The sequence below is a fragment of the Saxophila tyrrhenica genome, assembly GCF_035928015.1.
Source record: "Saxophila tyrrhenica strain CCFEE 5935 chromosome Unknown scaffold_24, whole genome shotgun sequence".
Taxonomy (NCBI): Eukaryota; Fungi; Ascomycota; class Dothideomycetes; order Mycosphaerellales; family Extremaceae; genus Saxophila; species Saxophila tyrrhenica.
In genome coordinates this window covers 82,945-108,644 of record NW_027041756.1, presented here as the reverse complement: position 1 = coordinate 108,644, position 25,700 = coordinate 82,945, and the positions used below count along the sequence as shown (strand labels likewise).

Here is a 25,700-nt window from a genome sequence, read left to right as displayed (position 1 = left end):
ATGCGCCTTGTCTTAGAGGACCTTCGAATGTTTGCCGTTGCTGAGCGAGGACGCGTGACGCAGTGACTCGAACGCCGGGCGTATGTGCGGCCTGTTCGAAGGACGAGAGGCCGGCGCACCAGGTTGAAGACAGACGGACGAGGCAAGAGAAGGTCTGAAACGAATGTCTTCGGTCTTAGCTGGACCGGTAGAAAGCCATTGTGGCGGAAGGGATTCACGTGCTGAAGCAGGTCATTCCAGCCTCGCCATGCGTCGGCCGGTCTAATTCAACGTCGATGGTCCGTGTAGTTGATACCTCGATCCGAACGGAGAATGACAAGGACCTTGACCAGCGTACACGAGGCCTTTCTCGACACTCTTCCCGGTTCTCGGCGGATTCATGGCACTCTGGTCACGACTTCACGGCATTCTCTTCTTCAGCTTTCAGCTTTGCCTCCCACATACACTGCTTTTCAACACCCATGGCCCCTCAGGCTCTTCGATACACTCAGTACTCTTTTTTCGTCATTCTTTCAGCACTGGGTTCAGCTGAGCTTTGGGACATTTCAATCTTTTCATCTTGACCCAGGCAGGCAGGCGCCGGCCATTCTTGAGTTGTTGAGCCGCGACCGCCATCATGACAGCTTTGATCTTGATGCGTCACGCAAGGGAATTATTTCATTCATACATATGGACTGAGTAATACGGAGATGGAGGAGATGTATATTTCTTCAAGCTTGTGATACCTTAATTGAAGTGAAGTGAAGTCGTGAAGAAGGTGCGCCCGTGCTACGTGCTACTGCCGGATTGAGTAACGATCAGCTTTTATGGAAGGACATAGGACAGCATGATCATTGTTCACAAAGAGCAGTACGATATTGACAGAGAGGTGAATAGAAACGTGGAGGCAGCTTTGGGCTGTAAGTTGCAGTAGTATTACATGTCTACCGTGCCGCACGCTCATGCTCATGCGTTCGCCTGGAACGCCACGCCATGCACAATCATCTCATGCCTTCCGCATCGCATGCACCGTCGCCATCCTTTGTCTTTACGAGTCCAATTCCATTCCCTCTCCACTGCCTTCCGCTGCTTGCCCGCCCTCCTGCTTATTCTCAAACGTCGTCTCCAACCACCCAGCAATATCCTGGCCCTCGTACATCTTGAAGTTCTCCTCCATCCCACCCACTCCTAAGCTGGTATTATCCACCGTCAACTCCTTGTCCTGGCTCAAACTATCCTTCAACGCCCTTAGCGCATGCTTGATCAGCTCCTCCCTCGAGCAATTCTCAAACTCGTCCAGATTCCGCTCCAAATACGTCCTCGCCATCTGACTCCGCGCCCCGATCCCCCCAGCCACACACTCCACCGTCACCCCGCTCGGCTGGAACTCGAACAGATGCGGTCCCCGCGCGTCCACCCCGGCAATCAGCAACCCCACACCGTACGGTCGCTTGCCATAGTGCTGGGTGTTGGTCTGCGCGCGGTCGCCGATGCGCGAGGTGATGTCGGAGAGCAGGATGGGGCGGCCGTAGGTCAGGCGGGAGGCGAGGGACTGCTGCTTCATGAAGTTGGAGAGGACACGGGCGTCGGAGGCGAGGCCGGCGAGGGCGATGCCGTAGTGCGTGTCGATGGGGATGATTTTGCGCTGGTAGGAGGAGAGCTCTTCTGCGTTGCGCTAGGACATCTTATATCAGTATACTGGACACTGAAGGTCGTGGATGGAGGTGGTATGGGGTACCTTCAGTGCTGCCAGGACGGCGTGTGTTTTGCTGACGATGCCGACGACCACTGAGCCCTGCTTCACTGCTTCTTGCGCATACTCGACTTGGAAGATGCGGCCTTGGGGTGAGCTGTGGCCATGTTAGCGATCGCTACGTCTTAATTGCTCGTTTGATGGCTGCTCACAAGGTGACCGAGTCGTTGTCGTAGTTGTTCCGGAACATCCTGGCGACTATTCGAGGATATGAGAGTTGGTATGGAGTAGGCACGCAGTGTGTTGGTGGACGGAGAGTGGATGGTAGATGGAGGTATATCTTCGAGCAAGCAGGCGACCAAAGACGCGAACCTCATCGGCCTAAGTCCAAGCTCCAGATTCCGCCAAGCTTTCCGAGCAACGGCCGACGTCCAACAAGGCAGTCGCGCGTGTGAGCTTCAACCTCACTTCATCTTCACTTTGCCTATATTCATATCATTGCGGCTGCTGTACGATACCGGAATTACTGAGTCTACTACGAAGACACAAAGCGCACTGCCAGCTCGATTTGCGCACACCCACCACCACCGCCGCCTCCCCCCGCCGCTCACGGCTCATCCGCCCGTCATGGCGATGGCAGGCATTAAGACCATCATAGTCCTATCCTTCGTAAGCTTTTCCCAGTCGCCCCTTGCCTGTCGCTATCGCAAATACTGATGTTCCCAGATCCTCGCCATCGGCTTCCTCCTCGTCATCCTCTCCTCCGCCCTGTTCAACAACTTCCTGCCCCTCCTCGTCGTCGCAACCTACTGCCTCGCCCCGATCCCCAACTGGCTATGCGGAAAAGCGAGCAATCCGGATGACTTTATGGATAGTGGGAGTGGGAACAGTATCGTTGAATTGGGAAGGTTTATTACTGGGTTCTTGGTTGTGATGGGCATTGGTATGTACCTCTTACCCTGGAGCGATAAGGGAGCGTGGGTATGGAGAACGGTCGCTAATGTTTCATACAGCACTGCCAGTAGTATTGGCACATTGCGACATGATCCGGATCGAAGCGATGGTGATGAGCATAATCGGAGGATTGTTGATTTACGGGACGATTATAAGTTTTACCATGTTCTTCCGAGAACAGGAGGAGTTTTGAGCAATGAGAGTTGAGCGCATGTAACATGGTTGTCCTTGGTATGTACAGCAATACTCACGATCAAGCAAAAGGACCCACTGTACAAAGTGTCGACATCTCATGGTTCACGGTAATGTACTGCAAAAGGTAAAGTACCCCACCTCCAACATCACCTCACCGCGAATCCCCCCTCGAACCCCCGACCTCCCACAACCCATCAAAACTACAAAAAGAACGACCTCACCAACCCAAACCCCCAAAGGCAGCTCGGTCATGAGAAACCCGGCGAACGGATTTTTACTTTTGCATCCCCCCGAATGCCGATTGATTTGTTTCATAAGATTCTAATGAATATCGCATAGCCCTAACGACCGAATTCAAGCCACTGAGCCCGATGGGGGCGCTCAGACCGATTGCCATTTGCCGTTTGCCATTTGTCATTGATTGCCACGAGCCAGCCGTTGAAGGCTTCCCATTTGCCAGATGGGTGAGGGGGGTTTTTGGGGGAGGTATTTAATTGCTGGATTGGGGGGTGGTGATGGGATGGGAGCACTTGCACGGAATGCGCGTACGCCCTTTAGATGCTGCTGCTGCTGCTGCTGCTGGATCACCATGCTGACGCGGGGTTGCCGCAATACCGCCTTCACGAGCGCCTGCTGCTGCACGATTACGCTGGTGCGGAGGTGGAAGAGGTACAGCGCTTTCACATGTTATCGGACCACTACCTTTGCAAGCCGCGGCTGTCATCACCATCCTCGCGCTGAGGGGTGAGCGAAGAACGGCGCGACCTCGGGCAGGCTCTCACATGTCGCCCTTCCTCTTCCGGCTCTGCTTGTATCTTGCGAGCTCTTGCGTATTGTGTTCTCACCGACAGCTTTATTGCTGCAAGACAGCGCGCGATGTGAAAGAAATTGTGAGCGATGAGGAGCTACATACGTTGAAGGTATTCTGATGTAGGACAGTACATTCTATGTCTACACAGCAATGCATTTCTGCGTACAACACTCCCGCGACTCACGCTGCACAGGCGCCTGTTGTCCGCCTCAGTCGTTGTTGTGCGAGCAAGAGCCAGCGCGACTAAGAGTCAACACGACCATGCCGCACATCCCCAAACAGCCTCGCAACGCCCTGCTCCACATGCCAAAGCAAACCCCAACAGATCGCCACAGCGCTATGCAACAAACCCAAATGTCCCGCCATAGAAGTCATACACCCCGCCACATCTTCCTTCTTCCCCCTCCTATACGACCGCTCAACCCCCCATCATACTCATCAACCCATTATTCGCATACGCCATCGGCTTGACATCCGGATGCGGCACGGCGTCAAACTGCCGATACTGCAATTTCAAATCGTGCTCCACATCGATATACGCCCCTTTGTTCTCCGTCGAATCGCAGTACTTCGGCGCCGAGAACACCGTAATACATCGTCCGTCGTGCTCGACTTCATAACCCTCCATGCGCACTTCGTGCGAGCGGATGATGGCGTCGAGCCCGTTCTTCTCGCAGAAGCGCTTCGTGACGTCCGGGCCGAACTGGAGCCCGACGCCGCGTTTGGATGGTCCGCGACCCGGGAGCGTTTGTGGGTCCGTCCAGAGCATTTCCATCATCAGCCCGGACTGGCCTGGTTGGCGCTGCGCGTGGCGGTCGAGTTTGCGGATGTTGTCGAGGGTGATGTCGTCGTCGGAGAACAGGCCGCCGTGCAGCACGAAGTACTTGTCCCCCACCAGCGTGGCGAGGGGAAGCGCGGAGAAGGACTCGGAGAAGAGCTTGAACACGCGCTCGGAGTATTTCGCTTTGCACTCGCCCTCGAAGCCGTACATGCGGTTCATGTCGTCCGTCTCGTGGTTGCCGCGGTTGAGGAAGATGTTGCGGGGGAGCAGCCATTTGTAGGCGTAGAGCAGGAGGGCGATCTCGGTGGACCAGCTGCCGCGGTCGACGAAGTCGCCGTTGAAGAGGAAGCTGTGGGCGGTGCTCGGGGCACCGGCGAGTTTGAAGATGTTGAGCAGGTCGAAGTATTGGCCGTGCGTGTCGCCGCAGATGGTGAGGCGTTGGTCTTTCTGCACTTGCATCTCGACCATGGTGGGTTCGGCGCGGACAAGCTCGGTGACTGCGAGGATGATTTGGTAGACGTATTTGCGGTGTAACTTTTTCCCGGTCTTGAACCGCTCGATCATGTCTTGCAGAAACTCCTCCGTCATCTCGTCTTTTAACCTCACCCCGTCGTACGAGTCCTCCACTACCATATTCTCCACCTCCAACCCCTCGGCCGCACTCGGCGCATCTGCCACCTCGATCGCCTTGAGGAAAGCATCCCGCTTCACCAGCTTCTGGCACGCCTCATACTGCGCCTTCGCGACCTTGTCTCCGGGGTTCTTCCTCACCACAATTTTCCAGTCGTGTATCGCGTCCCCATGCTTCAGGATCGCCGTATTCGCTACTGCTCTTCTGTAGTAAGCTTTCACAAAGTCGGCGTTGATCTCGATGGCTTTGGAGGCGTCGGCGATGGCGTAGCCGTAGGCTTCGAGCTTGATGTTGGCTTGCGCGCGGTTGGAGTAGAAGGAGGGCTCGGAGGGTTTGGCGTCGATGGCTTGGGTGTAGAAGTCGATTGCGGTCGGCCAGTCGTGGTTCTTGAAGGCGTCGTTGCCCTTGTTCTTGAGGGCGACGGCGTCTGCCATGGTTGTGGTGGGTGGCTCCGACTGGAGTGCCTTCCTAAGTTGTCTACGGACTCGAGGATTAGGACTGCGCACGTTTGAAGGGACAGGCAAAGGAGTGCTGTACAATTGTGAAGGTGAAGTGATCTTCGAGTCTAGATCGCTCGTGTGCTCCGCCGGAAATTTGTGGGAGGATGACGTTCGGCGATACTCGAATGCGGATCGAGCTAAACCGAACATGGCAGGAGTGAGAGTTTGGAGGGACGCCTCGGATTGCCAATACCTCTATTGTGAGTGGCTAATCACGGTGAGATGCTTAAAACTGATTGGTGTACTCGAGAAGACGACACAAGGTCAGCAGAACTTCGCCAGATGGCAATGGTCTACGTCTAAACTCTAGCCAAGGCATATCGACTCTCAGTCAGTGGCATCAACAGCCTGTAAAAGCCATACGCTCCCACAAAGATCAGACTGTAATACACCACCGTCCACGTCAACCCTAGATTCTTCGGCCCAACCTGCTGAGATGTCGTCCCATTCAGTTGCACACTCTCCTGCTCCCCCACATCTATTGAGCCATCCCCCACCCTCACCGGCGCCCCAGCATCTCCATCCTCATCCCGCTTCCCCTGCCCCAGCGCAGTAGGCTTCTTCATCTCCGCCGGGATATAATCGTAATCAGCGAACTGCCCGACTTTCCCCCACACCCGCGGCAGCCCCATGCGGTTGCAGAAGCTGTGCGCAACGATGGCAGCCCAGATGTTGCCGGTGCGGAGGAAGACAAAGGCGGCGAAGAAGCCGAAGAGGCTGGTGTAGGCGAACTGGAAGACGCTGCGCAGGATGCCGGAGAGCCAGGCTTGGAAGGGTGGGAAGCGGTTGCCTTTGGGTGTCCGGGCTTGGAGGTATTCAGTCAGGTGGTGCAGGTGTGCGAGGCCGAAGACGAGGGGTGTGGTGAAGACGATGCGGATGGGGTCGGTTTTGGCGAGGAGGAAGAGCGGGATGGTGAAGGAGCGGAAGACGAATTCTTCGCTGAAGGGGGCGGCGACGAGGTTGCGGTAGCCGACCCAGCTGTCGAAGATGGATTGGCGGAAGTTTGACCAGCTCCAGTCTCGCCACTCGCTGTCGACGATGAGCTCTTCGTAGAGGGAGCAGGTGAATAGAACCAGCACCAATGCCAGCACTTTCAGGATGTCTAGTGGGTCGAAAGGCCAGACTCCCAGCAAGCGTAGCACTTCCCTGGGCGTGGCGTGCCCTTCCATTGCGAGTACGTAGATGGTCACGACCATGCAGGCGATGCAGGTAAGGCCGACCGCCCGCATGCGAGCGCGGATGACTATCGGTGCATCTCGAGAGTTTAGAGGCGTCGATCGGAGCGTTGGTGACAGGTAGAACGGAGCCACGTAGAATGCGGTGAAGAGTAGTTCACAGAGCAGGGCCGTTTGCTCAGATATGGCTGGCGTGGGCGGGTCTGGAGGCATGGGGATGTCAGCTGGTACCTATACCTTTGCGACTGCGTCGATGAAAGGTGTGCGACATTGGGACCTCCTTGCTAGTATCGAGAGGGACGCAAGACACGGTCCACTTACCGTCGGCTTGAGGGTAGTAGTAGTCTTTCATTCTGCTAAAGAAGCTCGAACTCTGCTGCCACAGCTCGGCGGGATGTGGCGGCATGGTGAAGGGAGCAAGACGATGTTGGGATGGCTCGCGGCGGCATGAAGTCACGGGAAGACATCCTCACCTGGAGCTCCCGCGAAGCTTTGGAGATGGAATGGAAACATGGCGTGGCTGTATTCTTCTTCGCATGCCGCTGGGTCACGAGGCGAGCTTCATCCGCTTGGACCATTCCCGGAACATTCCCGGGTGGTCTTTGTTTGGCAGATTCTCGTAACTTCAGCTCCATTTTCCTCATCTTGCACTAACCATATCTTTCAACATCCGCGGCCGCCGACGGAAAGACACAATGTCTCGACATCGGCCGCGATGGAAGTACAACGGCTTCCGCGGCTGGGACTGCCGACTGACCTGATATAAATGCGACCAGTCATGAAGATGCTTCGAGGCTCGCCAGCTGTTGTCCTGGCCGCCTCCATATCGCCTCAGTATATCAACACACCAAGTCGCAATGGCAGTCCTCCTCCCAACGGTCCTGGCCGTCTACAGCGCCCTACTCTTCGCCGGGAGCGCCAACGCCAACAACGCCCTGGACGTCAACGACAACACGCAAAACAACAAGCACGTGGAGATCGCAATCACGGTATGGGGTTCAGACTGGTATTATACCGTCTGCGCGGTCATGGGCGCCACGGCGCTCACCATTATCGCAATGTCGTACAAGAAGCCGCGCACCGACCGCATCTTCTTCTACATGTGCGCCGCCATCTGTACCACCGCTTCGATTGCCTACTTTGCCATGGGCTCTAATCTGGGCTGGACTCCGATCGACGTCGAGTGGGTTCGTATGGTTGCTGGCGGCGAGGGTCGCAACAGAGAAATCTTCTATGTCCGCTACATTGACTGGTCAGTTCTGCACTGTTTGCGGTCCATGTGTCAGAAAAGCCATCTAACGTTTGCCAACAGGTTCATCACGACACCGCTGCTGCTGATGGATCTCACCTTAACGGCTGGTCTGCCTTGGCCAACAGTCCTCTGGGTCCTTTTTCTTGACGTCGGCATGGTCGTCACCGGACTGGTTGGCGCGCTCGTCAAGTCGAGATACAAGTGGGGTACGTATCAACGGATTGAAATATCTACTTCCACCGCACAGCTGACGGATCACATGCCAGGCTTCTTCGCGTTTGGATGCGCCTGCATGTTCGGCGTCTTTTGGGAACTGGCCTTTGTGGGCAGGCGAAACGCAAAGCGCCTGGGCGACGATGTCCACCGTGTCTACGTTCGCTGCGGTGTGCTAACCCTGGTCATCTGGCTCCTGTACCCCGTTGCCTGGGGAGTGTGCGAAGGGGGCAACGTCATCAGCCCCAACTATGAGGCGATTTTCTACGGCATACTGGACGTGATCGCCAAGCCGGTCTTCAGTCTGGCTCTGCTGTTTGGACACTGGAATATCAATCCGGAAAGGTTGGGACTTAAGATGGGCGGTCCCGAGCATCAAGCTGCAGAGGCCGAGAAAAGCGACCTGCTTCGCCACGACGACGGTGGCAGTGCTGGGCCGAATGGCACCAACGGTACTGCGCAGCTGTCGCACGAGGCCTAGTAGCCTGGCGGGTGCTGAATGCAAGAACTATGGCTTGGTGGGATTGGTCTTGCGCCTGGTCTTTGGCTCTAGCAGCCACGGAATGGCAGACGGCTTGATGGGTCGATGTGGACTTCGAAGGGCCCATTGAAAGCGAGATGCATGTAGAAGACAGTTGTACATTTTATGTTCATCGGCGCGAGCTCCGCAAGCCGCAGCATGCGCCTGGGTTGAACCGAATTGTCTATTTCCTGACTTCCGACTGCGAGCGGGAGAGCGGAGGCATTGTAGACGTGTAGATAGAATCCACATAGTAGGATGTAAGTTTGATTGGTGGAAATGTTCTTCTCTTTCTGCTGGCATGGTGGCGACTCCTGCTGTACATCTACTCGCATGCCCGTACCTGGATGTTATCTACATGCATGTTGCGCATGTAGGGAGGTTGACGCGGCGTGACGTAGAATTGAAGCTTATATGAGTTCGTGGTTGGAATCTACAAATTTGCCATCAACAGTGCATGTTCACACTGATCTCACATGGAGGGCACGCTTCAATTCGGAGCGCCGACGACGAGGCAAGCTCGTGTACAAAGAGCGTGCGTCAATTGCCGTAGACGGAAGGGGAAGTGTGATGGACGCTATCCGTGTCAGCCGTGCAACATACACAAGCTCGGTCGGGCCAACCAATCTGCCTGCGTCTTTTGAAAAGTCTTGCTGACGGAGCACAGAATGTCACTACGAAGCGCACCAGACCCGGATGGGTACGATTGCGTACACCAGCTCGCTAGAGGCGAAGGTGCGCGAGCTGGAACGCCTCCTGCGCCGCTCCAATGCATCACCGGGGGACTCCGCGGAACCCTCGGAGCAGGCGGAGGACTACATCGAAACGATGGTCGACGCCCCGAGCAACGGCGGCTCACCGGACGGCCCCTCGAGTGCTTCAGACGAGCACTCGGGGTTCGGTGGGCAAAGCCTCCTCCGCCGACTGCACGCCTTGTGTGAGCACGCGCGGGAGAACGTCGTCTTCAGCGACCCGCCGGACAGCCGTCCACGGTCCAGCAACGACGACCTCACCGCCGCGTTCGACGTCGCCCCGCCGGAGACCCGCTCCTCCATATCCTGGGACGCCTACGCGATGCTGCCATCGCCGCAGAACATCTCTCATGCCATTGGGACCGTCACGCGCTCGGCCTGCTGTAGCATGCAGTTCCTGGACGGCGGGGCTCTGCAAGGGCTGACCGACAAGGCTTACGAGGCCGTGGATTCCGGATCGCTGGAGCCGTGTCGCAAGGAGCTCGGCTTGCTGTTCGCCGTCCTGGCTCTGGCGCGCCGCTTCGACACGAGCTGGTCCGCTCCGGTCAGGGAAAACGATGTCGCCACGGCATATGGGTATGTTGCAGACCGCATTTCATGACCACGCCCGGCTTGCGCGCGCTGACGCATCTGCAGTGCCCGGTATTTCCGCGCCAGTCGAGCGCTCCTCAACCCCTCCGACTGCCAGGACTTGGTGTCGATCCGCACTCTGCTCTGCATGGTCATCTACACGCAGAGCTGTTCCATGCTGTCGGCGTGCTATTCCTACATCTGCATGGCCGTCGCGGCTACCCTGCAGATGGGTCTGCTCGACGCCCCTCTTTCCGCGGACTCGCAGGACCGAGCGCAGGCAAGCACCCTCATTCCTGTTCTCGCGACCATGGACACGTCCGTGACCGAGTCTCTGGGCCTTCCGCGCACGCTCAGGGACATTGACACGGTCGCGTTGATCTCGTTGGGCCGCGGAGACCAATTCGAGAGTGCGACGGATGGGCACGCCCAGCTAATGCGCATACTCGCGGAGATAGTGGAGACGAACCACCCGCCGTGCAAGCGCGTCCCGTACAACAATGGCTTCTACGGCGTCCGGCACAGCAACATTGTCGAGGCCGAGAAGAAGTTGACCGCGTGGTCTGAGTGCATGGAGCGGTCTTACGCTTCCGTTGTCATCGTTGACGAGGGATTCCTACGGTCAGACTGAACTCCACCATATTCCGTACGCACCTGAACGTCGTCAACTGACAGCTCCCAGGTGCCAATCGCTGCTGCGGCTCTACCACGCACATGTGCAACTAGTGCTCTACCGGCCCTTTCTACACCACGCCTTGAAGCGCGCGCGGCAGAACGACGACCTCAGTCAGAAGGCCTACGCGTGCGGCGACGCCTGCATCAAAGCCGCTCTGCAGGTGGTGGCGCTGGTCGAGAAGATGGAGGCGGACGGCGTCATGAATACCGCCCACTGGTAACAAACTCGCGAGCACAACCGTGCCACGTCTGAGACATTCGCTGACAACCTGTGTCTGCAGGTACCTCAACCTGATCGTCGCCCACGCCGCCGCGTGCCTCGTCCTCTTCACCACCAGCGCCTCGCAATCGCCCACAGTGTACGAGACAGGCGACGCCGTCCGCCGGCTCAAGGAATTCTGCAGCCGCCACGCCAGCAGCGAGTCCTCCCTCCAGCGCTGTCTGACCTTTCTCGAGGTGGGTCTATGAATGAGTATCGAACCGCTTTGCAAAGCGCCAGCTAACGTCTGCTAGGCCTACTCCCCGGGCGAGCCGTCCATGGATCTCGCGAACTTGAACGAGCTGCAGAGCGGCTTCGAGCCGAACCTATCTCTGTTCAGCAGCGCGTTCAATGGCCTGGACGATTTCATGCTGAATGGTGGCAGCGGCGGCATGGGCGGCGGCGGGATGGCGTATGAGGACCACGTGCAAGCGCTTTCGCTGCCGGGGTTCCACTCGTTCGTGCACTCCCACTTCTAGCATTTGTGCCGACGTCAGCCAGCCGGCCAGCACAAGGTGAGCCACGCACATCCAACGGTCACATCGCTGCAGAGATGGAGAGAAGAAGTACTGCGCTATCGCTCGAGAGATGGTAAAGCGGGATCTGTGAGCTACATACAAGCAACCCTAGAACAGTTGGACCCCAGGCCGGGAGGAGCGCAAACTCAGAGCATCATTGTTGCGCCTGTGGTGTCACAAGCAGCCTCATACCGGGGCAGCTGATCGAAGAGCGCAGGCGCAGGAAGCGGCGCGTTGGCCGAACTGTAGGTGGATCGCCTTCGCCGTGGCGTTGAGAAGAGACTACATTCGTCGTGTACCACGGCAGCGCGGTCCTGTAGGCCTGGCCTCGAGGCAGCAGCAGCGTGGCCCGTCGACGCTCGCTGCACGGGCATGGCGTACCGGCCGGCGGTGGTGGGTTGGTGGACCGACGGGATGGGCGTGGATATGGCGAAGAGGACTTCAAATGCGTCCTGAACTGGCTGGCGGTGGGGAAGAGGGCGGCGGGGTTTGCTGCGGTGTGCGTCGGCGGTTCGTATCGTGGTGGCGGTGGGGTTGATCATAGTTGATGTGTTTGCGGCAGATGCCTCAGCGTGCTAGAGAAGAGGAGGGCAGGAGGCATACCAAAGACTGGATTCGCTGTCTTAAGTCCTCGTCATCCGCGCCGGCCTGCTCGACCTGCTTCTTGCTGGTGGATGGCATGAAGCCGGGCACACTGCCACAGGCCGACGGGCGAAACATGGCCGCTGGGGCATCGTAGGCACGTGAAATGTATATACTAGCTTGCAGGAGGGTGAGTTGGGTCTGCCCCGGGCAGTGTGGTAGTATGTATCCGTTTTCAGATGCAAGTCGGTGTAACAATAACAAGCTAGCCCACTGGAACGACATGTATCTCTATAGGTCGTTGTGAGCAAGGCATAATGCCTTGGATCCTTGTCGGTTGTAAAGCCTGATCTCACGTGCCAGCCTTGCCCCTCGGGTTCCCTTGCGACGACGTCTGCAACAGATGATCGTGTCGAAGAAGGATGACAAGCACCGACAGCCACTCGTCAGCATCTTCTTTCTCCAAACGGGAGGAGAAGGGAGTGCAGGCCACTAGTGGCTGCCAGCGCGCGCCGGAGATTATGAGACGCGATCTGGCCCGAGCACATCTCCCCCAATCAATCCAGCGATGGCGGCAGCCACAACGGTACTGAAGGGAGAAAAGTATTGACAGACACAGGCGCAAGGTTGGAATTGTATTTCCATCTTATTCTTCTTCTCCATCAATTCTTGTCGTTCTTTTGCTTCTCGTACACCTTTCCCGACTTCCACCACCGCGAACGCCGGTCAAAAAAGTTCATCTGCGCACGGCTCCAAACGATCTCATCTGTCCGCGGGCTCCCTGCAGCATGCATACCGCTTGAAAGTCTCCTGAGACATTTCAAAAGCGCCTCTCGAGCATCAAGAACGACTGCGATTCAGCAAGAGCGCGCTTCTGCGCTTTCACCACTCTCATTCATGTCACTCGTTTGAACACCATTTCCGGCATATATACTTCCTTTATCCCGGCGCGCAGTTCACATCTCAGCACCACCATTCCCCATGTTTCTCGATCCGGATCCGAAACGAGCAAAGCAGCAGGCCAACCGCAACTCCGGCTTCTTCTCTTCGCAAAAGCCAATTGAGTCACCCCGAGACCTTCGTGCGACAGCAAGGCGAAAAGCACAGCCGCTGGGCGAACGCTCAAAATCGCAAATCAACGAACTCCCGTCCTGGCGAGATGCGGCTATTTCGACTGTCCGCTTAGTCAAGCATTCACCACCACAGTCGGCGCAAGTTCACAGCGATGCCGAAGAAGGTCAGACATTGGGAAACGAAGACGATGTCCAAGGACGGGACGTGTCCGTGGTGAAGCCCGCTAGTGCGTCGGATGCAGGCTTTCCAGCCAAAAGTGTTTCAGACGTGGACGCTTCAGCAAATGAGGTGCAGAAGCTCGAACAGCCTGATACGCATTCCCTGTTGCATACAACCCCAATCCATGCTCAACTCGCGACCCATGGCGTTCCGAAAAAAGAATGGCATCGTCGCAGTACGAGCACCGGCAACTACTCTACCTCTTCAACCCTCAAAGGGACGGAGGAGAGTCTGCTTCTTCGACGCAGCGATATCAGGTTGAGCCAGGGCACCACCTTGCGAGGCACACCGACGCCGACAGAGGAGGAACTTCGACAGCGCATTGACGCAGACGACTCTCTACACAGCCTACAGACCCTACACGAGGCCTCGCCCGAGCGATCGACACTGCGCGTCGTTGCCGCGTCCGAGGACAACGGATCGTCGGTAGATGATCTGTCGCATTCAGACTCATCCGCGTCAGCCATAATCCAGGTGTTCGCATCACCTACTCCCAGTCCAGAGCGACGGCCGGCTGCACCGTATCGAGAGAGTTCATGGCAGACGCTTTCCAGAGCTTCTCCCCAGACAGTGTACATTACGCGACGGAATAGCGATACACGAACACCCACACAACAACCCAGCCAGGAATCTGTTGCACAGTCGAAATCTACTAATCCACCAGTATCATCACCTAATTACGTTGCATTCAGCAGTCCAGCGCGGCCACGGTCTGGTACCTACCCGCTGCACCATACCTATTCGTTCGAGTCGATTCAATCGCGTCTCCAGAATAATAATACAGCCACCCGCCCACAGACCGGCCGCAGTCTTGCAACCGCTAGCTCTTGGGCTTCGCTGCGTCCGTCCTCTTCGCACGACACTCTTCCGCCGCTGCAAGTGCCGAAAAAGCGACTACGGCATAAGCAGGGTTCACTGTCACTCAACGCAGCGACGAGTGGTTCCTTCACTTCGGGCTACGGCATGGACGAGGACATTGATACACTGCCCTATCCGCGGGAGCAGTTCAGCAGCCATCTCAGCACGATCGCGAGTGAAAGCGAACGAACCGACAGTCGGCAGCTCAGCCACTTCTCACTGGGCAGTGGGGTTCTGACTGGAGATGACAGCAGCAGTATACCACTGTCAGGCACCTGGCCTCGGAGAAGAGGAAGTGCGCCAATCAGCTCATCGTTCATGTCAGATGCACCGCGGATGAGCAGTGAAGAGGAACAAGAGCCGGGAGATATGACTTTGGGCATCTTCCGCGAAGGCAGCGCAAAGCCACAGCCTCTGCAACCACGCGCAGGAGCAGTGCCAGGCGAGAGAAGATATGACGGACCTCTGCCTCCTCTCCCACCTATCCCGCGAAGTCGAGACAGCGAAGAGAACGTGGACATGCTTGGCGAACTGCAGCGCCCTCAACTGCGCGAGAAGAGGTCGGGATACTCCCTCCGACACCGAAGCAACAGCACCCCCAGCCGCAGCCACTCCAGACACCTCAGCCAAATCTCCCGCAGCGACACCGACCGCTGGAGCCAAGCGAGCAGCCTCTTCCCCACCTGGGCGAAGAACTTCTACGGCAACGGCGCAGCCCTCATGTCCCCCAGCAAAGTCTCCCTCGCCGCCCCCGGCACCCCTCGCCGCGACAACAGCCACGCCCGCAACGACAGCCAATGGACCGAACGCAGCATCACCTCCCGTCTCGGAACCGGCTACACCGACCTCGACAACCCCAGCCCCACGAGCTCCCACTTCCTGCCCTCCATCTTCCGCCCTCGCACGCGGGGACGCAAGGACACCGACCACAGCTCCAAGAAGCGCAAAAGCAAACGCCTCGCTCGCCCCTCCAACTCCATCTCCCGCCCTGCCTCGCAACCGGACTCCCTGCAAATCTTCTCCGCCCCGCTTCCCCCACCCGCCGACGCCGACGTCCTCCCCTCCGGCCACCCGAAATACGGTTCCCTCAAAGACGCCTCACCCGACCCCCAACACCACCAGCACCGGCCTTTGCCGCGCAAGTACTCGAAGCAGAAACACTGGGACTCGATGCAATTCCCGCGTCCGATGACGAAAGACCGTCTTTCCGACTTCAACACGCGTCTCGAGACGCCCCCTCACTTAGAACGGACGAAGAGGTCGAGTTACAGGCTAAGCACCTGGCGCGCGCCGAGTTTCGTCGAGTCCCTCGATACGCTTGTGCGGAAGCGCGGGAATCGCCAGATTCTGCTTTTTGCGCTCGGGTTCGTGTGTCCGCTGCTCTGGATGGTTGGGGCGGTGTTGCCGGTGCCTGAAAGGCCAGCGGAAGACGACGGGGAGGTGGGATTAGCGAGTGTAGGAGCTAGTGAAGAGGACCTGGCGGCGGCGATGATGAAGCATGAGGCTGGCGACGGGGAGAGGAGGTGGCGGGAGGAGAAGGTTTGGCGGAAGGCGAGGTGGTGGAGGGGACTGAATCGGGTCATGAGTGTGGTTGGGGTTTTGGTGATTGGGGCTGTGGTGAGTACTATCGTCATCCTGAGGGAGAGGGGGAGGTGAGGGTGTGAGATGTGCTGACGCTGGGAATGGCAGATTGCGCTTGCTGTTATTGCTACGACTTGAAGTATAGTCGTGCGTGACCTGGATGGAGTGGGCTCGGGGGGGCATTGTCGCGTTTTGGCGATCCACTGCTGCATACGAGCGATGTGTTTTCTTTTGTCGTTTTCTGGAGATGTGGTCGAAGATGATGGAACGATACCCACGGATGCGATCTTTGATGGTGTGTAATGTTTTAGACAATCTACATAGTGTTTTGAGATGAATACATAGATATGTACATCTACCAACGGATACTCCTGTGTGACAATTCTCGCGAAGCACGACCGCCTTCTATCTGCTAGTGCTTCTTTTACACTCCTGGTCGATGGCTTTTCCTGCAACGTCTGGCTCAAAATTGCTGCTGTTGCTCTACGGGCTGCTGCTGCTGCGAACTTACGCCACGCTTTGGAGGCGCCCAGAGTGGTAGCTAGCAGGCTGCTGTTGGGCGCCAACGAGCTGGTAAGAACGAGGGGAGCCAGACAATGATCTTGCAGAGCTCGAACTGACCGTGTGGAAGCGGGCAAAGCCCTTTGGTATTCCGAACATGGCACGGAATGGGTCCAACCTCGCATTGGCGTTTTGTCTTCGCCATCTGCTCATGGCAGCGAGGCCGTCGATCTCGTATCCAGTCCTGTTTGAGGGGGAGTGGCTGGTCCTTCGTCAGGCTGCCAGGCGGGCCCCGTGCATTTCAACACTTGAGATGGCTCCCACGATAGCTCGGAAGGGTTCAGATAGATACAGTCGTCACTTCAGCTCATCCAGCTCGGCTTCTGCTCGTCCGCACCACCCTCCGTGGCCTTCTCCCACGGCTTCCTGCGTTTCTCGGTTTGGCTCTCGCTCGCTTGCCCTTCGAGCACCGTGTCCGGGATCTCTTTGATTCCAGGTATGGGCTTGCCTTCCTGGATGAGCGCGCAGATCTCCGCGAAAGAAGCAGGCTTAGGCGCGTCGCTCATACCGCCAGACGCATCGCCACCAGCACTCTCTCCGGCGGCCTGCGGTTGAGCTTCGAACAAAGTGTCGTAGGTTCCGTTCGCCGATGCAACCCCTCGTTGAGTCTCAATCCAGGCCTTGTAGCCGTCAAAGTCCACGGGCGTCCCGGATTTCCGCGCGAAGTAGTAGCATTTTGCTCGTAGGGTTAGATGCTCGACTTGAGCGGGATCCTGAACGCTGCCGAGGATGGCGCTGAGACCGCCTTGGAATTCTTCATCGGTATCCCAGGGGTACTCGTCTAGTTGGTGGTAGAGGTAGGTGTTGCCCAAGTCGATCTCGGAGTCCATGGCGTTGTGTTGACGGTGGAGGAATAGAGATGAAGTGTGTCGACACCTGAGATGGCCTTATACCGTGCCAAGGCCAGAAAGTCTAAATCGCGGACTTCTTTCGACCTCACAGAACAGCCTTGAACAGACACGAACTTCACCAACCACATCCTCACCACTACAAACACTTCTTACCCCCACCTCAACCGCCCTCACCGCCTCGCACCCTACCCTACCCTCCCCACCACCGCGACCATGTCCGAGTTCATCGGCAGCCGCATCAGCCTCATCTCGAAATCCGACATCAAATACATCGGCACGCTCCACGAGATCAACAGCGAAAACCACACCGTCGCCCTCGAATCTGTCACATCCCACGGCACCGAGGGAAGAAAGGGCACTCCTGCAGAAGAGATCCCGGGCAGCGACCAGGTCTACGAGTACATTGTCTTTCGCGGCAGCGATGTCAAGGAATTGACCATTGTTGCGCCGCCGGGCGAGAAAGAGAAGCAGCCTACTCCGCCACAGGTGCCGAATGATCCTGCTATCCTTGGTGTAAGTCGAATCGTGTACATTGTCGAAGGGCTGTACGCCTGTTCACCTGATGAAACACTTTGGATATAAAACACTACTTCTAAGTGCGCAAAACCATGCGGATAATCTTCCATGTTGCCTTCCTTCTGATCGAACACCCTCCGTCCGCTGTCTAGCAAGGATGAATATCCTTATCAGAATCTGTACTAACGAGGGTCACAGTCTGCTCGACCTCATCCACAACAACAGCAACAACCACCTCCACAACACCAGCAAGAACAACAACAGCCGCCGCCAAACCAGAACCAGAACCAATTCCGCGGCGGTCCTCCACCTTTTGGCCAACAGCCTCCTCAATTCGGTTACGGAGGGCCTCCTCCTCCTCCCAACCAGTTCCAAGGCCAGCCTCGCTTCCAGGGCCCCGGCGGTCCACATGGCTTTCCAGGCAGCCCAGGTGCTGTCCCTGGTTACGGCTATGGACCACCTCCACCCCCAGGATACGGAATGGGCTTCAACGGTCCTCCGCCACCAGGCCACGGCTTTCCGCATCATTTCCCACCAGGACAAGGACCACCGCATCAGCAGTATCCTGGTCCGCCAGGCCCGCCCATGAACCAACAGCGGCCGCCCCAGCATATGCAAAATCAGCAACAACAGCAGCAACCGCCGGCCGGTAGCAGGCAAGGAACTCCGCAAGCCCAGCAAAACCAAGCTCCACGGCCACCCCAGGCCCCACTCCAGCCTGGCCCAAAACCCGTCGAGATGTCGGCCACGCCGGGTCCAACTGCTGATTCGCCAGCTGGTCCGCCTCCACCCGTCGAGTCGAAGCCATCTGTCGCGTCGGCCACTGCACCGTCTGCCGCACCGGCGCCGTCCAGACAGCCTCAGCAACCACCGCAAGCTAACAAGACAGCGCAACGAGCACCTAACAACCGCGTGGCGGTCCCTCTTCAGCCTCAACAGCGCGCTGCACCACCAGCACAGCCTGCTCCGGCCGAACCACGATCATTCCAAGACGCGACACAGGCTGCGACCGCTGCTGTTGCAGCCGCAATGGCCAAGCTTGGTCCGGGCAAAGCGCAACAGCAGACCGACGGTGCCACCGACAACCTCGCGCAGCAGGTCAATCAGATGCGCATCCAGGACCAGCAACAGCGTGGCGGCCGCGGGAACCGCTCACGCGGCAGTGGCGCTCCGAGGGGCGGGAACAGGTCCAGAGCTGTCGAGGTGCCCAAGGAAGACTACGACTTTGAGACGGCGAACGCCAAGTTCAACAAGCAGGAACTTGTGAAGGAGGCGATTGCTACTGGTTCTCCCGGCCAGCTTGGCAGTCCGAACGGCGACGGCGCTGCAGATCCCATGGCTGCGGCTGGCGCGAACGGGCACACTGGTGAGGCAGAGAAGGAAGACGCAGAGGTCGTCATCCCGCCGGCCGAGAAGAGCTACGACAAGAAGAGCTCTTTCTTCGACAACATTTCTTCGGACCTCAAGGATCGTGTGGAGATGTCGCAGCAGGCGCAGGATGGCACTAGCGGTGGCTTCGATGGACGTGCGATGCGGACTCAGGAGAGGTCCAAGAATTTTGAGACATTTGGGCAAAGCAATGTCGACGGCGGTGGGTATCGAGGCGGTTACAGGGGTAGAGGACGGGGTTACGGGTACCGTGGTGACCGGGGAAGGGGAGGATATCGAGGACGTGGCGGATATGAGTCGAGAGGCGGGAGTGGGTATCGCGGCAGAGGGAATTTGGGAGATGGGGCTGCGATCGCTTCTTAGGGAGGTAGCGAGAGGGATGCAATGCTGACGGTGGAAGAAGAAAAGCGTGTCGAGACTTCAATGGCGGAAAGATGGGAGACTCAGCGGGCCTTGCTGCAGCTAAAGCTCGCGCTGTGGAGATGGCCTCCGCTGTCTGGTCCGTCGGCGGGGTCCACATTGGATTCTTGAAGAGAGAAGAAGAACGAAAGATTTGTCGGGTGGAGCTACGTGGCGAGACGGACGAGGGAGGACCGTGTTGTATCATGTTAGAAAAGTCGAATGAGTGTCTGAATAGGATGACTGTCTTGGTCTACGCATTATGACTGCTTCACGTAACGTTCCACAGCCCCTCAATTGGGCAGCTGTTGATGTCGTTCAACTACCGCTGGCAGTATCATGCTGTTAATTAGGGGAGACATGAAATGGTCCTCTCATGACATGACATGGTGAATAGTAAGGTATTGAAGATTGAAGGCGGAGTTAGGGTTAGACTTTTTCGAACGGACCTCACTCCATCCGTCTCATATGCCATACCCCAAACCGCCTTTCTTTGCAATTCTACATTAAGTACAACAACAATGCATACCAGACCAGCCGTCCAGACCAGCAGAAGGCTCCTCGCCACCTTCAACACCACCAGACCCTTCTCCACCACCCCACCTCTCCACGCCAAAAACCGCATCTACCCCTCCCCCATCCGCCGCGAATCCGACCTCGAAACCCTCACCCTCCTCTCCGCCAGCACCCGCACCCCGCTCATCACCCTCTGGACCACCACCTGGTGCGGGCACTGCGCAACCCTCTCCCCGCTGCTCCACCGCCTCCTCGCCGAAGAAAAAATCGGCGAGGCGGAAGGCGGCGTCGCGTTCGCGGAGGTCGAGATGGATTCCCCTGATGCTAGGGGAGTGGCCGGGTTGGCGATGAAGTATGGTGTCACGACTGTGCCGACGCTGTTGGCTTTTGATCGCGCGGAGCCGCAGGTTGAGACGAGGGTGGGGCGGGTGGAGGATTTGAAGAGGAGGGAGTTTTTGGTTGGGTGGATTCAAACAGAGGCGAAGAGGCGGGGAGGGGGTGGGGCGGGGGGCACGGGGTTGCTGGGGGGGTTGTTTGGGCGGTGAGGGGTGAGGGGTGTCAACTGCTGGTGTGGGCGGAATGGCTACATCAGGAACTGCAACCGTGCTAACGACAACTGGACCTCGACTGGAATGATGGTGAAATAATGAGGATGTTGCTAAGACTGGTTTGCTATATTCATTCGAGCATTATCACTACTCGACCCCAGCGGCGCTATCAATGACAATCCACGCACGACCATGCCGCTCCGAACGAGACCCCACACAGCGCTCTGCATCCGGCTCTAGAAGATCTCCATCGATCGTGCTATATGTCAAGGTACCAAGCTTTGAGTCCGCACACCCGGCAGTAAGTGGGCATCTCCAGCTCTGGCACGAAACGGTCGCTTTCCTCCTTAGGGAGCTCGAAATAGCAATCCTCATGGGGCTGATGCGCCCAACAGCTACGTCTACGCTCTTTTGCCGTGACGATCCGGAGTACACACCCAAGTACAGGTCCGTGACGCTCGCTCTCCTTAATCCGAAACATGCGCAACGGATTCTCGAGGTTGTACGGTTGCGACAGCTCTTCTTCCACCAGACCGGCGATGTCACACCTGCACAACGTAGCCTGGGACGGACCCGAAAGCGACACGAGGAGTTTGCCCTGCTGCGATCTGATGTCCATGGTGCCGCACTGCACGCCACCAATCGACCTCCCTCCTTGCGAACGTTCGTCGTAGTGTAAGTACCGCACGCCCTGCAGCGCGAGGTGGCGGAGGTTCTGCTCGAAGATCGTGTTGCCATGGACCAACCACACCTCGGCGATGTCCCACCAATTGAGATCCTTCATCTCACCGATGGTGAAAGCGTTGTGCTGATAATGAGCCTCAAGGATCTCGGCGTGCAACAGTGGGAAGGCGTGATAGATTCGCGGAAGTTGCTCTTTGGGTACCAAGTTGTACGACTCCTCGCCTTCGATCATTGCCTTCTTCTTTTTGCACTTGAGTTTGATTGGGCTCGGACGGGCGAGGAGGTGGCGATATACTTCATCTCGCAGCTCACGCGGAAGGCGGAGCAGGCCCTCAGGCTTCATCGTGTCGGTGTCGGGTTGGCGAGCACGGATCGGCCTTGTTCGCGGGCGGCTGGATCCTGCATCCACGAATATCTCCTCGATCTCAGACGCGAGTGGGAAGGCTTCTTCGATCACTGCTGCGGCCCTGCCATCGTCTGTGTGATTACGCACATCACCACCTGCGATATCTGCGCTTGTGGTCAGGCTTGTGAGTGGATCATGAGCACTGGGTATTGCGCTATCGCTGATCTCGGTACTGCATTCCATCGTTGCGTCCCAGACGGAGTTGGAGAGGCTCCTTACGTCGAAGATGCCTTGCGGGGTGACGATTGTAAAGCTGCCCTTAGTGTGGTGGACTTGCAGAGAAGCCTGTCTTGGATCTTCGCCTTGGGTAGGGGGTGCTGGAGCCGAAAATGGTGATTGCACGCTGCTTGGTGCACCGGTGTTCGGATGCTGAAGAGGTTTACTGGCAAAGAAACAAGGAGGCTTGCCGTGCTTTATAGCGAAGACTTGATGTGACTCTTCACTGAGTCACCACAACGCCGGCATCCTTCAATGACAGCCAGTACACGTCTGGCCATGGTGAATGTCGAAAGCCGCAAACCATGGACCACAGTGAATAAAATCTTCTCGCTTCATCCTCAGATGGGTACGACAGGGTGTTACGCGCCACGGGTACCCAGTGACCAGACATCGTTCTGCCATCATGAGTCCGTCGTCAACTATCCCGGGCTTTTGAAGATGGGCGGGAGCAATTCTCGCCATCACAACGTTCACGGGCTGAACGTCGCACGGGTGTAAGACCACGTTATGGATCGGCGGTACCTCCGGTGCAACGATAAGCTGGCACGACGCTACGGATCCATCGCCCGCATCTCTCGATCACGAGCTATCCGCAGAAACTCGGTGTTATTCGAGAACGCCATTCTCTCGTTTGCTCGACGCTGGAGATCCGCTCGCGCGAGGTCAATAATCGGAAGTCCTGTTCCGAAACGAGCAGTTTTGCATCGTCACTTGCATGGATGATCTGCCAAACGCTCGAAGGAAGAACAGCTTCGCCAATTGCACAACAGATACCTGGCTACGTCGCTTCCATATGTGTGGAGGATGCATGCGGAGAACCCTGTTCAGTGCGGAGTGCATAACGAGGGTTGAGCTGTGTAGAGCTCGGCCAGGTATTTAGGTGCCCTTGAATGTGTTGCTCAAAGAACTTAAGCACTTCCAAGAACCAACCTTTACAATTTGCAAAAAAACGAAGGCACAATGACTGATGCGCAGGATGACAGCATGCTTGCCACCGATAAGGTGAAGACTGAAATGATCAATCCTAAACTGCGGACGAAGCTAAGTGAGTATGGTCGCCGAAGCCGAACGGATGGCCCATACAGAGACAACCTTGAATGCGAAGCTCTTGTAGTCGGAGGCGGGTTCGCCGGTGTATTCATGTTCTGGTCTCTGAAGCAGCAAGGACTGGATGTGATCATGTATGAAGCTGGAACGGATCTAGGAGGTACCTGGAGATGGAATTGCTACCGTGAGCCTCAGTTGCCTGCAGCCCTCCACAGTATGCTAAAACTATGCAGCTGGAGCCATGGTGGACTCAGAGGTTCCAGAGTACCAGCTCTCCATACCTGAAGTCATGAAGGAGTACGCATTCTCATCGGAGTAAATGAGATGAACGCTGACAATCGCAGACACAACTGGCCAAACAACTACCCGAACTACCACGATCTGAGAGACTACTTTGACACCTGTGACCGAGTATTGAACATCAAGGAGCGCACAGCTTTCGAGAGCGTTGTCACCGAAGCTCAGTTCGACACAGACGAAGGCCGCTGGCACGTAAAGACCGCTGATGGCAGGAACGCTAAGGCCAAGTATCTTGTAGTCTGCGCAGGCTTCGCAGCGAAGCGATACGTCCCGGACTGGCCCGGAGTTGACAAGTTCAAAGGGGTCATCCATCACTCATCCTTCTGGCCGGATGACGACGTTGATGTCAAGGGTAAGAAATGTGCCATCATCGGGACAGGTGCAACCGGCGTGCAAGTCACCCAGGCCTGGGGTCCTCAAGCCGGAGAAGTGAAGGTCTTTCAACGCACTCCGAACTTGACAGTGCCTATGCGCCAGCGAGATCTCACCGTCGAAGAACAGGAGCAGAACAAGAAATGGTATCCCGAGCTCCTCCGCTACCGCGAACACTGCTTCGGTGGTTTCCTGTACACCTTCTCGGAGAAGAACACCTTCGATGACACTCGTGAGGAGCGAGAGGCCTTCTATGAGAAGCTGTGGCAGGATGGAGGCTTCCGCTTCTGGCTTGGCAACTACAAAGACTACCTCTTCAGCAAGGAAGCGAACCAGGAGGCCTACAACTTCTGGGCCAAGAAGCAGCGTGCCAGGATTAATGATGAGAGGAAGAAGGACATCCTCGCGCCACTTCAAATGCCGCACTACTGGGGTATCAAGCGGCCTTGCCTTGAATACGCTTATCTTGAGCAGTTCAATCGACCGAACGTGGACATTGTCAATATCAAGAATAATGCCATTGTTGGGTTTGATGAGACCGGTATCAAGTTTGAAGACGGATCGCATGAGGACTTCGGTGTCATTTGCATCGCTACTGGCTTCGACGTCGTTACTGGTGAGTTCATGCTGTCCTCATCAAACGCCTGCTAATGCTTTGAAGGGGGTATGACGGCCATGGGTCTGAAAGACATCTACGGCAACACTTTGGACGACCAGTGGAAGAAGGCTGCGTACACTTACCTGGGCACTACTATCGCCGATTATCCCAACATGTTCCACCTTTACGGCCCGCAGGGTCCGACTTTGCTCTCGAATGGCCCTACCACGATCGAAGTACAAGGCAGGTGGATCAACGATGTGATCAAGTACTGCGAAAGGAACGGCGTCAAGTACATCAACCCGACGCAGGAGGCTCAGGCGGAGTGGAAGAAGAAGATCAATCATCTGAGCGATATTACGTTGTTCCCGACGGTGAAGAGCACGTATGTCTAAGCCTCCAGACACCCTTATGTGACACGTACTGATCACTCAATTGCAGGTACATGGGTGGCAGCAAGCCGGACAAGGCATTCGAGCAGACGAACTATGCTGGCGGGTTGCACAACTACGGAGAGGACATCAGGAGCGTGCTTCCGAAGTTTGATGGCTTTAATGTTGTGAACAATGTTGCGGCGGCTGCGTAAGGACAAGTGAGGGGAGGCTTGAGACGAACCAACAGCTTCTTAATGCATGCAACTGACGCTGACATGTTCGTATCAAGTAGGGTCCTCACCGGAGTCACTACTCAAAGCACCGTCTCCATGAATTTCCTGGGCATTCCATTCATGCCAACGAAGCACGGCCGCCGAACCTCTCGCAGTGTCGTGTCGATTTTCCACAGATCTCCTATCTCCTTGCCTTCGTATGTCCTCGAGTGCACCAGAATCCTCACGCAAATCACTCCCACCACTTACGAACGGACTTCATTGGCAGCTTTCTTATATAATTACCGCACTCAGGACAGCACTCCGCCTCACTGCTCGCCGACCCTCGTGCCATCCACTTCCTCCACGGCAAAATGGGCTCCTTCTGCGTCATGTCTATCCGGACGAGCTCCTGCACTTGCAGCGCAAACTTCAAGACTGGCCCGCACGAAGCATACTGCTTCAGCCGTTGCTGGCAGTCACTGTCGTAGACAATGTCACCAGTCATCCGTAACTCTTTTTCCACCACAGCGGGAAGGTCGCAGAAGCAGGGTGAAGGGTTCCAGTACAGCGAGGGGCAAAAGTGCATAATGTCGGCGAATGGTCTCGAATTCGTATGTAGGAGCCGTCGGCGGTGGGAGCTTTAGTCTTGGTGTGGTGGATGTTTGTGATAGACCTCTTGACGAATGCGTAGTGGTACACCGCATCGCGTAGTTCGCGTGGTAAGTCCAAGAAGCTGGTTTGTCGTCGTTGTAAAATCATGTCGCCGTCAACTTCAGCAGGAGCAGGTCCTCTGCCCATATTTGCCGTCGTCTCCACTGAACTCGTTGATGCAAAACAGAAAGCGTCGAATCGTTCTCGTTGCAAGCGCAGTTGTATAGTTTTATCATCAGTGCAATGACGGCAGCATGGAAGG

The 25,700-nt window shown here is 56.7% G+C and overlaps 11 protein-coding genes across 11 annotated transcripts; 7 read left to right on the top strand and 4 right to left on the bottom strand.

Moving 5' to 3' along the window:
- Positions 1-1,027: 1,027 nt before the first annotated feature.
- Positions 1,028-1,922, bottom strand: PRE5 (Proteasome subunit alpha type-6; the record flags this gene model as incomplete). The annotated part of the gene is made up of 3 exons (XM_064807763.1): positions 1,028-1,654; positions 1,718-1,829; positions 1,885-1,922. 3 exons carry the CDS (start codon positions 1,920-1,922, stop codon positions 1,028-1,030), a joined length of 777 nt encoding a protein of 258 aa, XP_064654038.1.
- A 377-nt stretch (positions 1,923-2,299) lies between these two features.
- Positions 2,300-2,833, top strand: VPS55 (Vacuolar protein sorting-associated protein 55; the record flags this gene model as incomplete). The annotated part of the gene is made up of 2 exons (XM_064807762.1): positions 2,300-2,341; positions 2,399-2,833. 2 exons carry the CDS (start codon positions 2,300-2,302, stop codon positions 2,831-2,833), a joined length of 477 nt encoding a protein of 158 aa, XP_064654037.1.
- Positions 2,834-4,050: 1,217 nt separating this feature from the next.
- Positions 4,051-7,125, bottom strand: PPT1 (Palmitoyl-protein thioesterase 1; the record flags this gene model as incomplete). Its single annotated transcript, XM_064807761.1, has 3 exons — positions 4,051-5,575; positions 5,908-6,922; positions 7,041-7,125. 3 exons carry the CDS (start codon positions 7,123-7,125, stop codon positions 4,051-4,053), a joined length of 2,625 nt encoding a protein of 874 aa, XP_064654036.1.
- A 451-nt stretch (positions 7,126-7,576) lies between these two features.
- LTR77_010542 (uncharacterized protein) lies at positions 7,577-8,665 on the top strand (the record flags this gene model as incomplete). The annotated part of the gene is made up of 3 exons (XM_064807760.1): positions 7,577-7,971; positions 8,032-8,177; positions 8,238-8,665. 3 exons carry the CDS (start codon positions 7,577-7,579, stop codon positions 8,663-8,665), a joined length of 969 nt encoding a protein of 322 aa, XP_064654035.1.
- Positions 8,666-9,400: 735 nt separating this feature from the next.
- Positions 9,401-11,439, top strand: GIN1_4 (Gypsy retrotransposon integrase-like protein 1; the record flags this gene model as incomplete). The annotated part of the gene is made up of 5 exons (XM_064807759.1): positions 9,401-10,032; positions 10,093-10,647; positions 10,709-10,918; positions 10,983-11,157; positions 11,215-11,439. 5 exons carry the CDS (start codon positions 9,401-9,403, stop codon positions 11,437-11,439), a joined length of 1,797 nt encoding a protein of 598 aa, XP_064654034.1.
- Positions 11,440-13,041: 1,602 nt separating this feature from the next.
- On the top strand, positions 13,042-15,867 carry LTR77_010540 (uncharacterized protein; the record flags this gene model as incomplete). The annotated part of the gene is made up of 1 exon (XM_064807758.1): positions 13,042-15,867. The coding sequence occupies one exon, from the start codon at positions 13,042-13,044 to the stop codon at positions 15,865-15,867; it is 2,826 nt and encodes a 941-aa protein (XP_064654033.1).
- Positions 15,868-16,655: 788 nt separating this feature from the next.
- On the bottom strand, positions 16,656-17,183 carry LTR77_010539 (uncharacterized protein; the record flags this gene model as incomplete). The annotated part of the gene is made up of 1 exon (XM_064807757.1): positions 16,656-17,183. One exon carries the CDS (start codon positions 17,181-17,183, stop codon positions 16,656-16,658), a length of 528 nt encoding a protein of 175 aa, XP_064654032.1.
- Positions 17,184-17,417: 234 nt separating this feature from the next.
- Positions 17,418-19,472, top strand: LTR77_010538 (uncharacterized protein; the record flags this gene model as incomplete). Its single annotated transcript, XM_064807756.1, has 2 exons — positions 17,418-17,717; positions 17,919-19,472. 2 exons carry the CDS (start codon positions 17,418-17,420, stop codon positions 19,470-19,472), a joined length of 1,854 nt encoding a protein of 617 aa, XP_064654031.1.
- Positions 19,473-20,831: 1,359 nt separating this feature from the next.
- On the bottom strand, positions 20,832-21,845 carry LTR77_010537 (uncharacterized protein; the record flags this gene model as incomplete). Its single annotated transcript, XM_064807755.1, has 1 exon — positions 20,832-21,845. One exon carries the CDS (start codon positions 21,843-21,845, stop codon positions 20,832-20,834), a length of 1,014 nt encoding a protein of 337 aa, XP_064654030.1.
- A 996-nt stretch (positions 21,846-22,841) lies between these two features.
- LTR77_010536 (uncharacterized protein) lies at positions 22,842-23,247 on the top strand (the record flags this gene model as incomplete). Its single annotated transcript, XM_064807754.1, has 2 exons — positions 22,842-23,112; positions 23,162-23,247. 2 exons carry the CDS (start codon positions 22,842-22,844, stop codon positions 23,245-23,247), a joined length of 357 nt encoding a protein of 118 aa, XP_064654029.1.
- Positions 23,248-23,252: 5 nt separating this feature from the next.
- On the top strand, positions 23,253-24,784 carry LTR77_010535 (uncharacterized protein; the record flags this gene model as incomplete). The annotated part of the gene is made up of 3 exons (XM_064807753.1): positions 23,253-24,216; positions 24,262-24,583; positions 24,640-24,784. 3 exons carry the CDS (start codon positions 23,253-23,255, stop codon positions 24,782-24,784), a joined length of 1,431 nt encoding a protein of 476 aa, XP_064654028.1.
- Between the last annotated feature and the right edge of the window lie 916 nt (positions 24,785-25,700).